The 21,018-nt window shown below is 38.4% G+C and overlaps 1 protein-coding gene across 4 annotated transcripts in view; it reads left to right on the top strand.

The window, feature by feature from the left end:
• Positions 1-20,026, top strand: part of LOC113678885 (intermembrane lipid transfer protein VPS13C) — a 60,955-nt gene extending 40,929 nt beyond the window's left edge. For 3 of the 4 annotated variants that reach the window (XM_089181010.1, XM_089181007.1, XM_089181008.1), the window contains 34 exons: positions 406-523; positions 606-734; positions 1,483-1,575; positions 1,987-2,097; positions 2,684-2,785; positions 3,127-3,213; positions 3,847-3,954; positions 4,280-4,366; positions 5,283-5,348; positions 5,744-6,006; positions 6,342-6,477; positions 6,932-7,207; positions 7,774-7,883; positions 8,520-8,646; positions 9,001-9,135; positions 9,475-9,556; positions 10,089-10,158; positions 10,512-10,614; positions 10,824-10,889; positions 11,511-11,567; positions 12,138-12,271; positions 12,783-12,864; positions 13,223-13,336; positions 13,420-13,495; positions 13,949-14,034; positions 14,204-14,281; positions 14,784-14,829; positions 15,286-15,409; positions 15,771-15,840; positions 16,248-16,298; positions 16,650-16,738; positions 16,973-17,105; positions 17,902-17,973; positions 18,541-20,026. In XM_089181010.1, coding sequence (XP_089037136.1) covers positions 406-523; positions 606-734; positions 1,483-1,575; positions 1,987-2,097; positions 2,684-2,785; positions 3,127-3,213; positions 3,847-3,954; positions 4,280-4,366; positions 5,283-5,348; positions 5,744-6,006; positions 6,342-6,477; positions 6,932-7,207; positions 7,774-7,883; positions 8,520-8,646; positions 9,001-9,135; positions 9,475-9,556; positions 10,089-10,158; positions 10,512-10,614; positions 10,824-10,889; positions 11,511-11,567; positions 12,138-12,271; positions 12,783-12,864; positions 13,223-13,336; positions 13,420-13,495; positions 13,949-14,034; positions 14,204-14,281; positions 14,784-14,829; positions 15,286-15,409; positions 15,771-15,840; positions 16,248-16,298; positions 16,650-16,738; positions 16,973-17,105; positions 17,902-17,973; positions 18,541-18,585 — 3,526 coding nt within the window. In that variant the 3' untranslated portion in view covers positions 18,586-20,026. The remainder of the gene's footprint in view (positions 1-405; positions 524-605; positions 735-1,482; positions 1,576-1,986; positions 2,098-2,683; positions 2,786-3,126; positions 3,214-3,846; positions 3,955-4,279; positions 4,367-5,282; positions 5,349-5,743; positions 6,007-6,341; positions 6,478-6,931; positions 7,208-7,773; positions 7,884-8,519; positions 8,647-9,000; positions 9,136-9,474; positions 9,557-10,088; positions 10,159-10,511; positions 10,615-10,823; positions 10,890-11,510; positions 11,568-12,137; positions 12,272-12,782; positions 12,865-13,222; positions 13,337-13,419; positions 13,496-13,948; positions 14,035-14,203; positions 14,282-14,783; positions 14,830-15,285; positions 15,410-15,770; positions 15,841-16,247; positions 16,299-16,649; positions 16,739-16,972; positions 17,106-17,901; positions 17,974-18,540) is intronic. The other variant, XM_089181009.1, reaches the window with a different exon arrangement.
• Positions 20,027-21,018: the final 992 nt, after the last annotated feature.

Below are 21,018 nucleotides of genomic sequence, written 5' to 3'. Positions count from 1 at the left end.
TTAACCTTACCGCCAAAATACATTCAAACTTTGTTGTAGATAATTATTCTCTTCAATCATTTCATGCGACATAACTGCATCATATTGTCTTCTGAGCTCATTCTGGAGTCGTAGTTCCCATGCTTTCGGACGTGGGGAAATGCTGTCTCCGCCCCAACCTCGCCCCGTATCAGCTACATTGTTGTGTACTGCCTCAGAGATGACGTTCTGTGCATAGTTTCTGCCTGAAAACGGTTTTAGATTTTGACCTTTGTGTTCTTGACAAGGCTATGTTTTTCAAAGAAACCACTACAGTGCATTCGTCTTTTTTGACTCCAAGTACATGAAAGAGAAAAAGGAGCAATCAAATTTTATCATTCGAACTGAATGTTTTGGATGAAATGTGGTGATTTGTTTTTATTTCAGTTTTGATATCTCATCTTCCTCGATATCGTGGAGAAAGTTTTCCACAGGAGAGCCGTCTCACGTATTGTCTTGTTCGTCAACGATAACTTCAGAGTCTTCCTCCCCTTTTTTCATCAAGGTACAGTTCTGTTTGATGGGAGTATTTAAAATAGATCTTCTAGCTTGCATGTAAGATCTAAATTTACTGTTTTTGTCTCCAGGCCCTTTGTTTAACAGACAGCTTGAACAAACTGCCAACTAGTGACGACTCTCCCCATCATGTGATCCATTTGTACCCTCCCTTAGTCGTGCAAAATAAACTTCCATTTGAGCTAGTCTTATCAACAGAGGTAGGTAATCGTTTTGTTAATAATCCCTGCTACTATCAAAACCTTTGTGACCAATAGGGAAAGTCCTCTCGGGGAAGGTATTTTAGGGCTATGTTCGATGGAGTGTTGAAATTAATCCAGGTTTGGCTCAGTGATTGGTCCAGAAAACACGGGCACATCTCTCAACCAATTAGATTCTCTACTAAAACAAATCACGACTTGGTCACCTCGTCGTTCCGCGGTTGACTTGTTTTCACTTTGAGTTCGCATTAGTGGATGATGACTTTATCTGGTTTTGGTTTTTCAACACTTAACTGAAAACTGCTCCGTGGTTTCCTGTTTTTACGTATCTAGCGTATCTTTGGCAATGGGGAGGATATGGAAACCTCGACAAACAATCTCTGACAACTGAGCTTATCCTTAAGCATGGTGTTAACCCTTAACTGTAAAAAGGGATTGACATGTAACTTGTCTTTACCTTCCTGTCTTTTACCTGTTTGTCGAACGATTTTCTCGCAAATATGTAGAAACCCCTTTCTCACACCGTTGCTTGTTACTTGGGTGATTGCAGTCGCTGCATTTCCCCTTGAGAGGAGGGATAGTATATTCATACAGTTCAGGTACCGAAAACTCCACTGATGGGTGTATTGACTTTTGATTAGGTTTCATAATATAGTAAGGAATAATCAAACTGCAAATATCTTAGATTAAAATTTAAGTGTACGAAGATAATTTAAGAAATTTTTTCTATTTTTCTTTATTTCACTAGGGGGGAGGTGGAGAAGGCAAAGTACTCAGTGCTGGTGATAAAGTAACTTTTGTCAATGTTTGTCCTGGAGATGATTGCAAAATAACTGTTACGGTAATACAGTATTATTCGTTTCAATAACTTTAAAAAGTATTTGGTTTTCATTTTGGGTGAAAATGCTTATGTTCGTCTTTTCTGATCATCTTGTTCAATAATATCGAATCAAATCAATTGATCATCAATTTATAATTTATATTCAGTTATTTCAACATGCTCATCGGCCAAGAGCGCTTGTTTGTATCAAATTGTACTCGAAATGAATTGATTGCCTGTACAAATTTTATAGATTCGATTTTAGTTATAGGCTTTTTTCATCGTATTTGAAACTGTAATTGTTTTCGTTCCAATGCTATAACATTCATTTAATAGTTCTTTTTTTATTTATGCAAGCATATATGGGGCACAAATCCGATGCAAGGACATTCGCATAATGACACTTTCAATTTTTTTATTTTCAATGCAAAGCTTAAAGATTACGGAGAAGCCAATTGGGTTGGAGACATCTTTGTCAAGAAACAACGACACAAATCCCGTCAATTACTTATGCGTTCACAGAGAGACACCTCCAAAGAATTGGTAAGTTACAATGTATTTCTCCACCTTGCCTTACTTCTTTCATCCAGACTTTTGCTCGAGTGTGATAGCTTTAAAAGTGTTTCGTTATTGAATATGGAGCCAAGCACAAACGCGAACGGAAGCCTGAAGTTAAAAGTTTCCATTTCTAGGGCTCTCCACGCCTTTTTGGTCAGCATAATTTGGTTTAAGGTGCTAAAACGACGACTCTACGGTCGATTCATCGGCGTAAAAACGCGCCAGAATTAGTTTTATTACTCTTCCAGTTGCCGCAGCGTCTCAAAATCGCCTCTGCATGAGTTCTCTAATATACCCTTAAACGTGGGTATGCCCTTTTCTATATTCCATCTTTCTAAAGTTAAAGGCGTATAACTGAGTTTTGCCTATCGACATATATAACTTGTTTGTCCGTCTCTGTTTGAAACTGCGCGACACTCTAGTAAAGCTTAAATAGACGTAGACAAGTATGGGAATAGTAACATTTAGCAATTTGTAACGTTAACTTCAGAAGAAATCTTCCATTAAAAAAATGAGTCGTCAAAGTTTCAAAGGTAAGTTGTATTTTTTTGTTTTGTTTTTGTTTTGTTAGTCGCTTGGAGTGAAATCGATGCCCCAACAAGGGACAAGAGAGCTGTTGATCTACTCTCCCTTCTGGCTCATCAACAAGACTGGACTCCATGTGGAGTACAGGGTGAGGACAAGAAGCCAGCGGCTTTTTGGTGTTTTCCTTATTATCAATGCATTGTCCTTCTAGTGTTGCTGGTTACAATTCATGTCCAGTGTGCAACGATAAGAACAAGTCGACGAAAGCTATTTTTAATCCAAGGCAAACGGTGCCGCGCGCGGGAAACGCTGGTTACCCTCAATTTTCTTATTTTGAATCTGTTTCTTTTTCATCCGTTTTATATTTGTAATTCCCCTACCTATCCCAAGTGTGGAAGCCATGAACCAATCTCTCTACACTGAGCAAAAAACACATTTACCGGAATGATGGATAACTTCTTGAATTTAAATCAATTCCTTCTGGTTAAGGTGTCAAGATGTGAACAAGTTTATCGTCAGTCTGCTGTAGAACAACATCCACTTCTTTTTAACTTCACTGAAAAAACCTATAGAAAGGTAGGTGTGAAATATAGTTGTCTTACACCAGAGCACTGTCTGCGCATAGGCACATTGGCGCATACCGCTATGCGTTATGATGACGGGCTTTCTTAGCATCAGGTAATTTAGTGTTAACAACTGGGTTGAAAACGTAAATTAGCCACCGTAAAGAGTAAAAAAGCTGACGTTTCGAGCGTTAGCCCTTCGTCAGAGCGATTGACGAAGGGCTAACGCTCGAAACGTCAGCTTTTTTACTCTTTACGGTGGCTAATTTACGTTTTCAACCCAGTTGTTAACACTAAATTACCTGCTATACTCTCCCACCGACGCAGCACCACAGTTTCTTTAGAAACTTACCCCTTCATTTCTTAGCATCAACTGAATTCGGAGTTAAGCGTGCAAAAATACTGCTTCCTCTAAAAAGCCTTTTGCGGTCGACAGAAACTATAGATAAGTTACAAAAAAAAGAAAAATGATCACAAAAACAAATGTTTTGGCAGCACATCGAGAAACTTTTGGTTTGCCTACCTTGTTATCGTGTGTTAGCAGCCATGAGTTGACAAGAATACAAGTGAAAGTTGCTTCGGAAAAGACGTGTTTGCCGTCCTTGAATCTGGAGTTATTTTATTGTTTGTTTGTTTGTCTTCCCAGGCCAAGATCAGACTGCCTGGACATCCATGGTCGAACAAATTTTCTCTGGACGCTGTTGGAGATTCTGGAAAGGTAACATGCAAAGGAAGTGACTCAAAAAGGTTTGAGGTGAGATAACTAGAGTTAGTACTGGAGGTACATGTAGCGACCTTTATTCAGTGTAACAATGTTTATGAATTCTGTGTTCCGAATTTGGCTCTCCAAGTGATACAGTTACATCATATCGGCTCGGAATTACCTTCCTTGTTTCCGTTAGGAATAATGCTTCAACCTGCTCTCAGATACGTTACAAAGGAATAGAGAAGAGAAAGCTGGGAACCTGCCCAAAAATAATATCTTGACCTCTCGCTCAGTCAATGACGTAGTCATATTTATTTTCGTCTCAGTCCTTGTTCGTTCATTTTGTTTTATACCCCTTGTCTTATTGTTTCAGTTTATCCTACAAATTGAAATGTCCAGGACAGGGCTGACAAGGGTTGTGACGTTAACCCCGAAATACGTCATCATTAACAACACGGAGGTATGTGACATTCATTGCCCCTTTACAAAGCTTCCGTATTACCTCGCCCGGGCGCTTTCTTTAAAATTTCAGCTAAGAAGGGGCGCTTATTGGAGGGAGGGCGCTTAATCGAGGGGGGCGCTTGTTCAATTTTCCTTTCAATAAACTAACTTTATTTTAGCTAAATATTTAAAAGAAAAACTAAAACTAAAACAATGTCTGCGTAGACGCGAAGTTGATATCTAGATAGAAAAAACTGGAAGTGACTTAACGAAAAAGAAACCATTCTCATACACTGATTCCACTGTTTTTAAAGCTTTGAAAGTCAGAAATATAGTGGCAATAGAAACAGGGTTTCTTTGTATCCCTATAGTGTAAGAAAATAAGGAAGGAGGGGGGGAGCATAATTAAGAGGGGCGCTTGTTTCACATAGTGGCCAAGGGGTGGGTGCTTATTTGGGGGATGGCGCTCATAGAGCGCGGACACGGTGCCTTTAAAAGGTTACCTGGTTATGAAAAAAGTGGTTAGAATCTATACTTAACTAAAGGCCAGTTCCCCCCACCAACAACACAGCAACAACACGGCAACAACACGGCAACAACACAGCAACAACACAACAACAACACAGCAACAACACAGCAACAACACAGCAACAACACAGCAACAACACAGCAACAATACAGTCTGCTTTTGGCTATGAGAGCCAAAACACCCTAGAAGCTAAATCCTTGGGGGCGGGAGATATCTTTATGGGTAGCTCATGAAGGAAAGTACCCTCTTCCCCGACTCATCGTTTATACCGGCATTTCTTTTTGTTTGATTGTGTTTATTTAGTTTGTTTTGCTTTTTATGAATTGTATATAAAAAAGATGGAAAACAGATTTAAGTTTGTTAATAATCTTTATTACTAATAACCTTCTAAACCTTTTCTTCGCAGATTTCGTTCTCTTTTATTGAAAATATAGACAGAAAGGCTTTGTGGTTTGTTGTGGAACCAGGAGAAGTAAGTGAATCACACCATCACAACTTTCTATACATTTATTCGAATAAAAATGGCAGACTGAACTATTTTTGCGTTTTTAAAATTTATGACTGGAAGATGGAGAGATGAAATCGTTGTAGTTTCGTCTTCAGCCGGGAAAATTTACCTGCTGCTGGTATGAATGAGATTCAGGGGCACCCAATACACAAGTGTTAACAAACCGTATTGTGTTATCCACCGAGATAGAGAACTTTCCAGTGGATAGCGGTATTTACCCCTCGAGCCACCGGGGCTTTATTTAGAGTAGAACTGAAAATGTTTATATCAATTGTCAAAATGTTACAAAACCTTTTTTTCGGTAATGGTCAGTCCAGAATACAAATTTGAGAACCGTTTGCCTATGGTCTCGTTTTTAGAGCAAACCATTTTGGCCCAATGACAAGTCCAGTTCAATCGTGTTGAAGCCAACGATGTCAAAGTTCATTTCGAAGCCTTTCAGTTTCGACTCATCGCACACGACAGTTCTTCGGATTCCGGATTGGCAGGCTCTCACTGTCGACGTTCATGGAGAGGTCGAAGAAGCCGTGACAACTGTAGTGGTGTCACCTTACTCGCCTGGAATTGCAACAATCAGGATTGAAAACCTGTGTGACGATATTCCGATCCGGTTTCATCAGAAGTAAGTTCAGTGGCAGCACGTATGTAAGATGATATGATTATGTCCATATTTTTGAAAGCTAACCTGGTATTGTAGACCAATGCGATTCTAGTGCGGAAAAATGTTTATATAGAATGATCCTCTCTTTGCGAATGCAAATTTTGGGTGAGATGGGGGAGCGCCTTCCTCTTCATTTTGCTCTGATTTTCATATCTTCCAATGCATACTGAGACAATGGTTAACTGAAGTGCTGTGGGTGGGCGATAATGTGTTACTGATACCTCTATTTTTTAAGAAACAAATGTCACTTTTCTTCAATTCGCAATTGCTCCTGATTGAGTACCAATAACTTTCAGAGACTGTGGGCAGGTGACGTTGCTTGACTCTAAGCAGATGATCCTGTACACTTGGGATGATCCATTAGGTGTAAGAAAACTGCTCTGGAAACCGTTCAAGGGCTTAGATAAGCCAATTGAGGCTCAAGTTGATGAGGTAGGATCTCAAGAAAAAGCAGTTTTCGTTGAATTTTATTTGTATCTGTCTTCGACAATTACTCGTATTTGATGCCATTTTTGTTTGCAATGATTTTAATATATCGCGTTGTTGTGATCCAGTATCAGTGTCTTTACTGGAGATTTGCAGATTTATTCAGAAGAGCGGAACATGCATCTTTCTGTAATACCTGCTAAAATTCTTAAGGAAACATTCAGAAATTTTAGTGTAACTCAGCAGCCTTACGAAGGTAGCTCTCCGATGAATTTCCAAAAGGCTCTTTTCCAGGTTCTTCACTTCTAGCAAAGAAACGACCCATTTGAAATTGAATTGTCCAGTAGAAGGGCATTTATCGGCAAGAGTTCTATACATTTCGCTGAACGGTGCATATTTCCCTTTTACACCCCCTCCCCCCTCCATTCTGAGTATTTGCCTAATTAACTTAAAATTGTAGGACAGCTTCGGCGAAATTCGAATGGAACTCGATGAAATCTCCCCACCAGTTAAAGATGACCGAAATCAGTTGGAAGACAGAGACAGCACGTGCGGATTGTTTTGCGGCTCGTCAAATGCTGTACCTGTAGGAATAGATGAGGCGGAATGGGATACTGTGGATGGGCCGGTGGTACACAGGGTTAAGAAGACTATCTACTGGGTGTCTGTCATGGACGGACTGCAAAGGGTGCTGATATTTGCAGATGATGAAAATCTTTCCTGTCTGGCTCGGAAGGTATTAGAAACTGGATTAGAATCAAGCTCATTTTCTCGTAATCACGAAACAAATACACTTGAAAATTCACATATTTGCACTGCGGTGGAGAGATGAAATTATAAGATCCTCGCAGCTAAGAACACTACTGAAACGAGTAGTTGTAAATAGGACCTGAAAAAAATTCAGGCCCGCACGGGATTTGAACCCATGACATCTGCGGTACCGGTGCAGCGCTCTACCAATTGAGCTAACAAGCCAACTGGGAGCTGGTCAATGAATTGGGTACAAATAAACATCCAAGTGAATGAAGATTTTAGATATATGAAAATTCACATATTTGCACTGCGGTGGAGAGATGAAATTATAAGATCCTCGCAGCTAAGAACACTACTGAAACGAGTCCTATTTCAGGTCCTATTTACAACTACTCGTTTCAGTAGTGTTCTTAGCTGCGAGGATCTTATAATTTCAAATACACTTGCTTTCAAAAAATGAAAGAGATCGCTTTTGGAACTTTTGAAAGTTTCGAATAAAATATGTTCTTTTATGTCGTAAATTTATTGCAGTCCCTTTAATGATTTCAGTGTTGTGACTCTGAAGTTGTTACTATGGAGATTTTCATGTCACTGGATGGTGTCGGTTTGTCACTGGTCAACAGCAAACCTGATGAAGTTGCATACATAACCTTGTCCAGGTAATGTTTCTCCTCGGTGTTTTCATCTTAAACTTTTCCCTTTCATCATTTGCAATCTGTTTACAGCTTCACCATCCTCAGCCCTCCTTGTTCATCTTTTGTTTGTTTTAAACCTTTTCATGTTCATCTACACTACCAAAGTTTTATTTCAACTGTTTATGCTGCTTCAGGGTAAGATTTACTCCAATTAGTATAAATCTACAAAGGGTCTATCAGAAATGCTCCGTTATTCGCAATGTATTGCGCAATAAATAGGGGGTGAACCGAAGTAAGTAGTCGAACATTATGCGGTTGTAAAAAAAATGATGGAAAGATGAACTTGTCTTTAAGTTTTTAACAACTAGTAGATTTATACTAAACTAGTGTATTTGCTCACGATTCCTATAGCGTGATAGCTGATTCGGGGTCGCTTTCCTCAACTATAACGCGAAAGAAATCGAGGAAAATTTTTCTTAGTGATAAAAAATTGTAGCTTTTCCTCTTATAGGGGTCAGTTTGAAATACTCATCTGGAACCCTAGGTCCTAATTAGGTCTGATTTTCTGATGCATCTACATTTAGGGTATACCTCATTTCAACTGAGTAAGTAATAGATATTAAGTGATCTGTCTTTGTTTAATTTGGAATCGTTTCACAGTTCATCCTCAGTCTGGCAAGTAAAGGGATCTTCTGGAAAATGGAAGACCCTCAATCTAGAGTTGTCAACTTGGTTAGAGGATGCCTGGAGGAATAACGCAGAGGAAATCGCTTTGGAAGACAGGGAGGTTACGACTGCGTTCCAATATCTTTCAATTTATATAAAAGAGAACACTTTTGAAAATATTTAATGTACTGTAGTCGTTGACAATAATTCTAAAAGGAGAGATTTAGCTCTGATTTCGTTATTCCTTTTTTTAATCCATAAAAACATTCCCAGAAATATTATCCCTATTTCCAAAGTGTAAATATTTTAATCTTACTTTTGTTGTTCATGGCCTGGCCCTCAGTTTTCAGAACGTCCCTCTGGAAATTAGCTGTGGTTGACATCCTCTCATGGAATTCAAAACATTTTTCCTACGTTTTATATCTGGGTTTTTTGTTCGCTTAAACGAGTGATTCTCTCTGTTGACTCTGTACAGGTGAACTTAAACTCAATGACTATGACTCGCCCGTATAGCGGGACCCTTCAAAGGTTGTTTGAACCTGCTTTGTGGTTAAATTACTCCCGATCAGATCACTACCACAGTTTGCACTGCAGAATGCATCGAATTCAGGTGAGGAAAGGTGATGGCTTTGCCAGCTGTTTCCCGTTTTTAGGTTTTTCTTCCGTCTGATTATAAGTAAATTTTTTTGAAATAAAATATTCGGCTGGATAATTTTGTTTTCCAAAAATTTCAAAGATTAAAGTGCATTTAGATATAGATTAGAACCTGTGATTTTTTCGTCTTTTTTTCTCGACCCTGCTTCAATACTGAGGAGGGATCATTCTTTGCACCGGCGTATATGCTTTGAGACCCAGGTGCTCCAATGTTTATTTTATGCATAGGTATATTGCCACTATTCTCTAACTTATCTTCGTTGCAAAGCATTACACGCTGTTTTGCTTATTTCAGGTTGATAATCAGCAGTTCGGCACGGTTTTTCCAGTAGCTCTTTATCCATCACCGCTACCTTCTGCCATCATTCAGAGGACAGGTACGTACAGTTGCCTTGCTTGCTATTATGTAATAATGGGAGTTGTCTACCAAGTTGCGCTCATTGCAACTGCGACCGGACATGCAATTCATTAGACAAGCCACGCGTGCTGAATAACTGGCTAAAATATAGTGCTGATGAGTGCTTCTGTTCTTCGTTTGAGGACATTTTACGGTATGCACCAGCTAAGTCTGTCAAGCAAAGTGTTAAAAAATTTCCCAATACAAGGCTTGTTGATAAAGGTGTCTCTCCTAGGTGATATTTTGATCACTCCTGTTTTCGAAGGTTTCAGAAGGATTTAGGCGTAGACAATCTCTGCTTCTCTGTACTTCGAATTGGTTATGCATTCTGCACCGAAAAATCTAATTAACGTGAGAGGTTCATGTTTTATTTTCGTAAGACCAGAGAGCTTAGTTTTGAAAACAGCTTTCTATATATCTCCTCTAGAATAGGGCATATATGGAGGTACGCGTGTGTTAGCCTGATACTTTCTGTGTATAGCGTATCCCTTAACGAAAATTTGCTCTTTCAGGACTGAAACCGTTCATTGAAGTGTCAGTGATTTATCATCACGTCCCTAAAGAAGGAATGCACCACATAAAGTAAGTGCATAGCAGATTTAGCCGCACACCAATGTTCAGCGTTTGGTAAGTTTGTACTCGAGTCAGTGGCACGTCCAGCCGAAACTTATCCCGGTTTCCTTATCATGAAGCAACTAGGAGTATCAATACTCCCTCTGGATGAGATGCTAGTCCATCGCAAGGTTGCCCCCCAACATTTCATCAGCGTTCCGTGACAATTCCTAGAACCTATTTTTTACTCCTTGGCGGAAAGAGGCTCTGTGAAAGTGAAGTCTTTTTCTCAAACGAACTCAGACCTCCCGAGCAGGAGTCCAGCCCACTAACTCCAGTGTTGGATCAACTTGGATAATTGCAATCTTTATTTGTATCGACAGGTACGCTAAGGCTTTGGTACAGGCTATGAATGTGAGAATTGATAAAGGATTCATTATTTCTATGGCAAGTCTTTTCAGTCAACAGAAGGAACTTCTAGAAGAGGTAAGAAGCATTGTCCGAGTTAAAATAATGGATAGGAAAAAAAGCGGAAAGAGATGAGGAGATTAAAAAAAAGACATTTGCAGAGTGTCTGGTTCTTTCAGTAATTTAGTTTTCTGCACTTGTGTAGAAATCAAATCTGCCTCAGGTCCCATTTATTGTCTTCCGTCCTTCATTTGTTGATTGATGTTTGCATTTTGTTTTCATGACAGGAAAATTATTTCGAAGAAGACATGAAACGATGTGCCGTGCCTTTGAGGGAAACCAAAGCAGTAAAAGTTTGTATCGGCTGACAATTTTCCTGTGTTAATAATGTAAACAATTTTAAAAGTCTAGTGGGTTGGTAGAACTCTTAGGGCCGGTTATTTACACGAGGTTTAACCCCAACCGCGGTCTTACACAAGCAGTGGTCCTCATGGATTTTCCATAAGATGTCCTTCCACTATGAGCTTTCGGCCCTCTTAAATCTGTTCAAAAAACAAAATGTTTAGATTAAAGGTTCAGCTAAATTGAAGATGACTTAGAACGCGGTTCTGTTAAACAATGGAAAAACTTTGTTTAAATAACATCACGAAGAACCATCGAGAACTACTTTTAAACACATGTAAAATGATTCCAGTACTTGAAAATACTACTGACCGGAAAGGGATTGGTTTAAGCTTGCGCCAGACTTGTTGGGGGGGGGGGGGGGGGGAGGGGGGTAGGGAATACCGGGGTAAATTTTTAACTCCAATACAACATAATACTTCAGATCAACTCAACCTGAGGTTACTTTCGACAACATATAAATTATCTCCACTACATGGCGACCATAAGTTGAAAAATACATGAGTTTGTACTAATTAATTTTCCATGTAAGAAAAAAATTTGTAACCTTTATATCAATATTCTGACTGCAGGCCGCATTGGAGACGCAAAAAGTTTTCCTAGAGTACTTTCATTTGTCCCCTCTCAAGGTTTGTTAGTTTGACGTTTTGTTTGTCGGAAGTTTTTGCTTGTATTCTTTTGTTATAATTACGAACTAGTATTTACAGTTAGTTGATCGGTTTTGCCCAGACCGGAATCATGAATAGAAATAGAATAGAATCATGTTTTTAAAAGAATCAGAATCATGTTTTTAAAAGGACTCGTCTAGCCAACCAGACGTTGCTAATTATAAGCATTCAAACCAAGTTAAGTATGATAGAGATGACAAAATGAAGTAATCACCTTTTGTCATCTTGTTTTCTCCTTTTGGATTCGATTATCCTCTTTCCTTGTGTTTGTTGAACTTCGCAATGTGCTGCACATCAGTGAAACACTCAGCTGTTCCTTGTGTGCAACCTTTTTTTTTTTGTTTTTACCACATTTTGACTTCATCTGTGAACCGACTTAAACTTGGCTACAAACCGACTCAAACTGTTACGAACCGACTCAACCGTGGGTACGAATCGACCGGATGCCTCTGTGATCTATCACTTCGGCAAAAAAGAATCTATGTATTAAATAATATTGTCAGTGAAGTGACTAAAATTGTTCTCTATTAGATCAACCTCAGTTTTTCATTGGCGTCTTCGTTTGATGAGGACGATGAGGATCAAGCTTTTGCTCAAGACTTGTTGGATTTCTTTGTCGACTCCATTGGGGCGACGCTCACAGATATTAATGATGCCACACTTAAGTAAGAAAATCGTGTTAATGCTTAACTAAAATCAGACACTTGTGGCTAAAATCGGAAGTGTATTAAATCGGACGCTAATAATTGGACACTACTGTCTAAAATCAGACTTGTAAGCAAAATCGGACACTACAGGCATAGAAATAGCATACTAGTGTCCAAAATACGACGCCATTGTCTAAAATCGGACACTAATGTCCAAAATCTTTCACTTCACGTCAAAATTCCCAAAAACCAGTTTATGATAGCAGTGGTGTGTGGTGCTGTTTACTTTGTGAATTTAATTTAGCATTATCTGTCCTTAGTGAAGACGGGTCTTTGTTGGAATTCTGTGTTTCCAGTTTTCGAGCCTTAATTGTGGGCATTTATTCAAATCAAGTATTATGCTTTTACAAATAAAAAAGCATTTTTGTGGGTGACTCCTATATTTGGAATTGTGGGAGGTTGTCATATATAAAATTTTGCTTTGTTTATTCTTTCGTTGCACATATTCATTTGATCAATTTTTTCCCAGAATGGCTTATTTCGAGCGAGTCAGTGCATTTTTGACTCAAGAGAATCTTGTTGCTCAGATCACGCGGCATTACACAATGCAGGTAAATATTTAGCGCAACGTATTTCTTAGTGTGTATCGTTGTATCTACATTTTTGTTTGCTCATTCGAAAAGGTTTTAATTTTTTCAGTCCTTTTTTTCAAGAAGGGGTCTCAAGAAAGGGGGAATCCCAAAAGGTGTTTGAACGTATTCGTAGATTTAAGACGGTGGAGAAACGAAGAAGAGGAGGGCAGTTGACGAGCATGTAATTCGGAAAGAAAAAATATGTTTATCCTTGAGTGCAATATTTTGTGCCCCATTCGACACTTAGTGGTAAGCTTTAGGGGGAATATTTTTTTCAAATCGCGGAAATCCCGTCAAGCCGCGCTCTAGAATAAACCCTGTTCTATTCATCTTGCAGGGTGTGCGTCAAGTTTATGTTCTTGTACTGGGCCTTGATGTGCTTGGCAACCCGTACGCACTGATTACAGGGATTGGCAAAGGAGTTAAGGACTTGTTTTATGAGCCCTATCAGGTTAGTTGGGATTTTTTGTTCGACAAAGAAAGGACAAAAATAGTGGACGAAATTCTGACATGATATTTTTTCTATTTTGTTAGGGTATCATTGCAGGGCCAGGAGAGTTTGCGGAAGGTGTAGCTCGTGGTGTTAGGAGCTTGCTGGGTCATGTGATAGGTAACTTAAGCGAAGTTACAATCAATAACGTAACATACCCAGTTTCTTTAAATTTTGTGTTAGAGTGGCATTCTTAAATTTTTCGTTGAGTGACGTACTCTCCTAGTTGACTCAAAGGATTGCATAAGGTCTTTTTTTAATTACATATTAGGCAAAATCGGCAAAATGTGGTTATATGCAGAACAGAACTCGTCAGACATGCCGTCTTCAGTTTCTACACGGACTTTTTTCCTTTGTGGCGGTATTTAACCCTAGGGCACACTCGGTATCTTTTTTTGTTTTTGTTTTTGTTTTTGTTTTGTTTTGTTTTGTTTTTGGTGCAAACTCTCTTGCGTTCAGATTAATACAAGGTAACTGCAGACCAGGCCTCTTGGAACAATGAAAGCAAAGATAAAAATGAATGTTGCTTTATGTTGTTATCAACACTTCGATATAAATATTTTTTTTACGCAGGTGGAACCGCAGGGGCGTTTTCGCGCATAACGGGGTCATTGGGTCAGGCTGTGGCCACGCTCACGTTCGACTCAAATTTCCAGATGGTGAGTAGCTCAGCCCACGTTTTACATCTGCTTCGAGCAGAGAGGGAAGCAAGCAGACAATTCTATTGGCGTTGAGTTATGTACATAAGTGAGCTTTTCGCTATTGGCTATCGCGCATCGTAGAACGAATTGCGAAGCTGTCATTCAAGAACGTGTTTTTTTCTTCTAGCGACGACGTCTGCGCATGCACAGTCAACCTCAAGGTGTTGGTCAAGGACTGTTGATGGGAGGAAAAAGTCTGTTGATGGTGAGTTGAATTTGCGGATTTTTTAACCATTTAACTCCCATGAGTGACCAAGAAAGAATTTCTTCCTACAATATCCATACAATTTCAAGCTGGCAAGTGATGAGAATATGGAGAAATTTCAATTAGGGGACTAAAAGTTAATCTAGTAACAAATTCTCCAAACTAACAGCACAAGAACTGTATGGCAGACAGTAAGGAGAATTACTAATGAGATCTTGGGAGTTAAAGGAGAGAATCGAAAACTCAAATTATGGTCGTTATTACTCGGGTTTTTTCGTTACTGCTAAGCTGCCAGGGAATTCTGACGAAACTGATGCTGGGGGAGAATGGTGAGGACCTTCTCTTTATCATCTTGTAGTAGAACAACAGGAATAAGATCTGACAGACATGCAAGTCAACCTCAAATGCAGACTTAAAGACAAACAAAAGGACATTAAAATCCAGAAGGTGGTCATAATGACTTGTCAGACGGACTGACTCTTTTAATTTGATTCCTCCTCAGGGTCTCTTCTTTGGACTGTCCGGTGTAGTTGTAAAACCCGTAAAGGGTAAGATTCTCCTCTATTTTTTCCATGTTTAAGTGAATTGTTAAATGCGGGGTACTGTGACTGTTTCGCTGGTTACAATGAGGCTTCCTCGCAGAAATAAATTATTCGTTGAATAATGTGTTCATTGAATACGTCCTAGTATTTAACATCCGGGATGTCAGTTGAAAAAGATTTATTTCGAGTTCGTTGACGCCCCCTTGTTTGACTTATCATTAGACTGCAATTAGCATAAAAACACTATTCTCTCTACAACAATTTAAAAAATATGTACAGTGACTTCAGAACCACCTTCAATTTTAATAATTGATTGATGTTTTTTTTTTATGAAGATTTGGTGTTGATTATCTTTATGTGAAATGTTTGAATTTGGTTATTCAAACGCCCAGGAAGCACAAACTTTTCCTTCTGAAAGAAAAATAGAGCTATTTTTCCTTTTGATGAATTTATTTTGTTTAGGTGCCCGTTCCGAGGGTGTGGAAGGATTTTTCAAGGGAATTGGGAAAGGCCTCCTTGGATTGCTTACACATCCAACAGGAGGAGTTATTGACATGGTCAGCTTTACTCTTGATGGAGTGAGAAGGTTACCTCTTTTCTGCTGTAAATTCTCGTGTTGCTCATTCACAATTTTTGCAGGTTTAACCTAAACGCATACACAATACCTGAGTTGAGTGTTGTAAAATTATAGTGCCTAACGGTACTAATTGAAAACAACTTTACTAGAAACCACAAGCTGCTGAGGCTGCACGGAATGGTTAATTGTCCAGACTTTCTGTAACTCAAACTTACAAATTTTACGTGTCCATGATAACGTTATACTTCAATACGTCAAACGAGCATCGTCAAGGTTTCTAGAAATAACATAAGAGTCCGCTTTAGGTCATAAATTGCAAACGCTACTCAAGAATCACAATCAATGGGTTTCATCTTCTGATATACTGCAGATCAGCGGAACAAAACGGCGAAGATATCGCCTGCAGGATGAGAATTCCCCGTTTCACAGCCCCCAATATGGTAAATACAGCAACAGAATGTGAACTATAAAGTAATTTTGTCAGATAAAAAAATTCTTCTTTCTGCACAAAGTGAGATTTAATTAGGTTGCTTTTATTGATACAACCAAAAAACACCCCCCCCCACACACACACACTATACAAGACAAATTGATTCTTTAAGAAAACACCCATGAAAGAATGAGTGAAAAAAAGTTCAACTCTCTGTTAATTTCACGTTAAAAGGCTTTTAGTTCACAAAAACCTTGAAAGAAAAAGATGACAAAACCACAATAAAAACCGACCTAACCTTGCAATCAGTGTATTTTCATTTGAATCGATCACGTTATCCCACTTTCAAACCCACTGAAGATAAATTTTCACCTCGAAATGTTTCTAACCTGTACTTTTATTATTCGTTTCCACAAGCCTTTAAAGCCTTTCTCAGAGCACGACGCCAAAGGAAATGGAATCTTGCAGGTAACGATGATTACATTCAAACTAGGATTAACCTTTTAACGGTGTTTTAACTAGCACTTTACATCAGTTCGTTCTGGTCGTGTCGTCTACAATTGAATACCTTTTAAGGCCCCGGTATTCACCTGTGTTCATGCCATGACAATTTCTATTTTTTAAGCTTGGTGAATATTATCGAATAATTATCAAACGACCTTGGTGAAAAGTCGCTTTGAAGTGTGCGCAGTTTCGACAGCAACAGAACACATAAGATGCTTGTCGTAGAGCTCTGCGAGCTAGACTTAACGCCGAGTTCCCAAAAGTTTGGTGTTTTATCCATGTTGGATTTGATAGTCATTTGTTTCTCCACTCCAGGGTTTAGATAAATTTGACGGCGATGTTTATATAGACCATATGAACATTACAGATGAGGACGATAGTATTGTGGTCCTCTTGACAGACAGGTGAGTTGTTTACTCGGACCTGATCCCCTGTGTGCATGCGTGCTCATAACTTTGATGCCATACAGAGATGGTTGTTCCAAGTAACTCATCCGCTGCCGTGAAAATTTGTTCTGAATTCTAAATACTTGTTTTAACCTGGTGAAATATTAAGTAAACTCACTCAAAAGCGAGAGGTTGCAGAACTGTTGTTATTTAGCTGTAAATAAATCAAATGTCTGCTCTTGTTATTTTTAGGAGGATATTGAATTTGCATCAAAGGAAGTTTTGGCATAGTTGGGAAGTGAGATGGAGTTGTTTATACGAGGACGTTGTTGGTTTCCCTTTGCTTACTGAAAACGCATTAGTTATCAAAGAACAGTCTTCTAAGGTACAGTTTCTTAGAAGTTTAAACTGTTTTTGCTTCTTTCTCTCACGGATCGGCTCAGCTCGAAGAATTCATTGAAGATTACTTTCACCTTATTGATTTCGATATATCGTTTTGAGAATTTTGAGTTATGAGGTTTTCATGAAAAGAACTGTTGTCTTGAAGATTCTCAATGAGCAGGGCGCTGCGGGGTACCGCAGAGGTCCTGGGTTCAAATTCCCTACAGGCCTAAACTTTCCTTTTTCAAGCCTTATTTTCACTACTGGTCAAGTAGTGTTCATAACTGCGAGGCTCGCTTTTATATTCACGTCTTTATCCGCAGTTCAAATATATGACTTTCATATACTGACATTCGTTTAGTCAGCATTTCCTCGCAATTTTAATACATTGTTAAGCTAGTAGCTAAAGGAACAAACAAGCTTGTCGGCGAGAGGTTTTATTCTTACTATTACACATTTCGTATCTAGTTTACAAGGGAAAGTATGGCACCCTGAAGGGAAAATTAAAGAAATAACGATCTTTCAGCCCGAATAACTTTATTTCAGTGGACCCTTCCTTTATTTGAGAGGAACTGATTAAATTACGCCTTTCTGTTTGTATTTTTTGTTTTGTTTCTGCAGATATATTAAGTTATTTTTAGTGTCTGTCTGGCTCAGGCTCTCGCTTTGCTTTCTTTTTGCGTTGTTACATTTTGTTTTTAATTTTATTTTGATGTCTTGTTTATTTTAGTTAATTGATATTACTGAGGTTGTTAAAAAGTCATTATTATGACAGTAATTTTTTGTCTCAACTTTACCAGCAGGATCATTCAACAAGTCTTTCCTCACTTTTCACTCACGACATTGTGTCTTCATACAGGGTGGAACTAGAGGTCAGTCGAGCTCTAAATAACTTTCATATACAGATATTGAGGGCAGATAACTATTGTTATAGTATATATCTATTCATCATTCAAAATTTAACAGCAATAAAGGTTTCTATTTTTATTGGAGGATCTCAATGGGTTGATGGCTTCTACGGCTAACGGTTAAAATTGTGGCCATTTTACAGCTAACGGTTAACCAAGAATGACACAAAATGACGCAATTTAGAAAGAAACAAAATTAGAAGGTTACCTTTTTTACGACTAGCGGTTATGACTTGTCAATTTTTACACCTAACGGCTTTTTTTTGGCAGTTTTTCGGCTGACGTTTAACCCCATTGAGACCTTCTTAATGAATGATACGTCATACAAGAAGGTCACGTTTGTGAGGATAGTTAGGCTGGTTACTTTGTTCTTTTATTTTTGCCTGTTTTGTTATCATTATTATCATCGTCAACGTCCTCATCATCCTTACCAGTGTTACTATGTTTATTATTATCATTATTATCGTTATTATTATTATTACCTTTGGAGACATGCACTGTTTAACCGAAATTGTCCTTCCACTCATACAGACTCTTAAAACCAAGATTGACAGCAACATTCGTCACTTTCGATGAAAATTTGAATCGTAACCATTTCAAGTCAAGAGTGGTGGCTAGACTTGCAGATGACACAGTTTGCGTGAGCAGCAACCGTGTTCAAGAACATTCCACACTGACCCCACCAACATGAGAACTGAATTCAATGAAAAAGTTTTATCTAGAATGAGTCGGTTAGTCATCTGATGCAGAAGTAATCTAGTTATGTCACTGTTGTATTAACAGCGTCATATGAAAACGTGAAACCGATGTGTAGTTTCTTTCTCAAATTTTGCCATAGTCTTGATTAATTGGTAACAGGACTTCGTGTCGTCCGATTCGGTCTGTAATCATACTCGTCCTATTACCACGAAAGGTAATCATTACATGGGTTGTATTCGTGCAGTTTTAATGCTGATTAATTTATGACACGACGACCATTTAGAGTTAAGATAGAAACAATTATTTAAAAAATGAATTACATGAGATGATTGAGTTCAGTAGGTCGGTACAGACAAGAAGACAAGCCACACGTGTAAGCCGCAGCGTCAGTTCGCCTCGTGTGAACTGAATGTTTGTGAAAAGTTTTGCGACAAAATTTGTCCAGGAAATTCGCGTGCGTTTCCTCGATTTTTTTGGGAAGTAACTCACACGGAGGGGTTTGTGGCAAAACCTTGACTCAGTGATATTTTGCTCTGTTTGTACCGACCATAATATTCATGTCTTAGACACAGTAGACATAAATAATAAGTATTGTATCAATTATTTATGATTGAGAATTGAAGAAATGAAAAAAGAAATTAACCAACTTATTTACTTGAAGTTATAACTGAGAGAAGGTTATTTTTTTGGAACATGAAAGATTTTTAAAGTTATCTTGTATATATGATTGATCATTGTCTCTTGAAAAGAGTCTGATTTTCCAGTTACTTCTATTACTTTCCAGTTTCTACTATTTTGTTGGTTATTGTTTTGTTGTTTTTTTTTGCATAAATTGATAACAATACTATATTTCTCGTATGAGCATAAGAATTACGATGTTTTGTTTTGTAGAAGTATTATACCTGCTCTCAAATGTCGGCATAAGATTTAATGCTTTTTTTTCATTTAAGAAACCTGGCGAGGTCGCTCAGTGTTAGCCAGAAGTGGCTAGTCGGACTCGTAAAATTTGTCAGAGAGCGAAATCTGCTACTGCTTATAACTGTCCGGTTTATAGGTTCCTAAGATCGGAATCTCATTTTTATTAAATAACAAAGTCATCTTGTTTTTCCCCTAAAGATGTATGATTATTTGAGCTAGTTTTATTTTCGATGCTATTTAAGCAGTTAAACTATATTTTTAAATACATTAAATACTGATTCTCATTTGGTGTTTCGGTGCAGATACTCGCATCCTTTGTAACTGTGAAAGAAAATGGCGGTTATTGGAAAAAAACCGCGAAATAAAGCGGCAGCCATGCCCTAAATGTGTCCATCCAAAAGCAGTTAGCTGTTCATTGTTTTAAAAATCGAGTGTTGAATGAACGCAGAACCCGTCCACTTGAATAAGTGGGGTTGCAATCACTTGCTTCAAATGTTGAAATACAGGTGAATTATTAGTGTTATTGGTGCTTAATATATCGAACTGTTTTCCCGTGTAAACTGCACTTGTAACTGTTTGTGTCACAAAAAAGAGTAATTATGTTTGGCCGAGCAGTTCCCTTCCTAAACCTACTCGAATGCAAAATTTACCATCATCATTTTGATTGTTTGAAAACGAAAATAAAAAGAAAACGCGTTCCTCGGCTGTGATATTTGCATCGAAAGTCGATAATTTGAAAGTAACTTGAGAGCTGGCTTGAGTTTTTTTCTCTTGCTTGGCTTTTACAGAATTGCCGGAAGTTCTTCAAATTTGGATAAGTTCCTGAGGACATGCTTCGGTCTTCCTTCATATCCTGGGTAACAGGAGATAATTATTTGAATATAGCCAAGGTGCAGCGTGGAGACATCGAGGAGAGAAAGCCCAGCTGTGAAACTAGAAACGCTGAATGATTAGGGGCGTAGATGGAGGATTAGAAAAATTAAATTAGAGAATTCAATACCTGACTACGGGCACTCACAAAAAAATAATTGAAAAGGAAAGAGGAAAGACCAAGAGTTACTTGTCGTCTCACTTGTTTCACAGTCTTCCAGCAACAATCATTTTATTTTTAAGATGTTAGTCGGTGCGAATAAATTTGATGAACATCATTTGGCGAAGCTTCCGGGAAAATAACGCGAAGTGCTAATAATACTTTGACTTTTAATTATTGCGTAGTTGCCCTTAGCCATGGAGAAGAATTTGTTTTTAATTTCAGTTTGCGATGTTCAGCTCCGCTAACTTTTTACCACTGCTAGTATTGTGAGAAAGCGCAATTAAGTTTAGAGGTCTGTGCTTTCTTCCACGTCAAGGAAAAGGAGCGAGTCAGTTCGGTATGAACCCTGTGAATTAATT

This window comes from Pocillopora damicornis, chromosome 8 (genome assembly GCF_964200805.1).
Source record: "Pocillopora damicornis chromosome 8, jaPocDami1.2, whole genome shotgun sequence".
Taxonomy (NCBI): domain Eukaryota; kingdom Metazoa; phylum Cnidaria; class Anthozoa; order Scleractinia; family Pocilloporidae; genus Pocillopora; species Pocillopora damicornis.
Note: the sequence above shows the minus strand (reverse complement) of the source record. Positions and strands in the feature narration are given on the sequence as shown.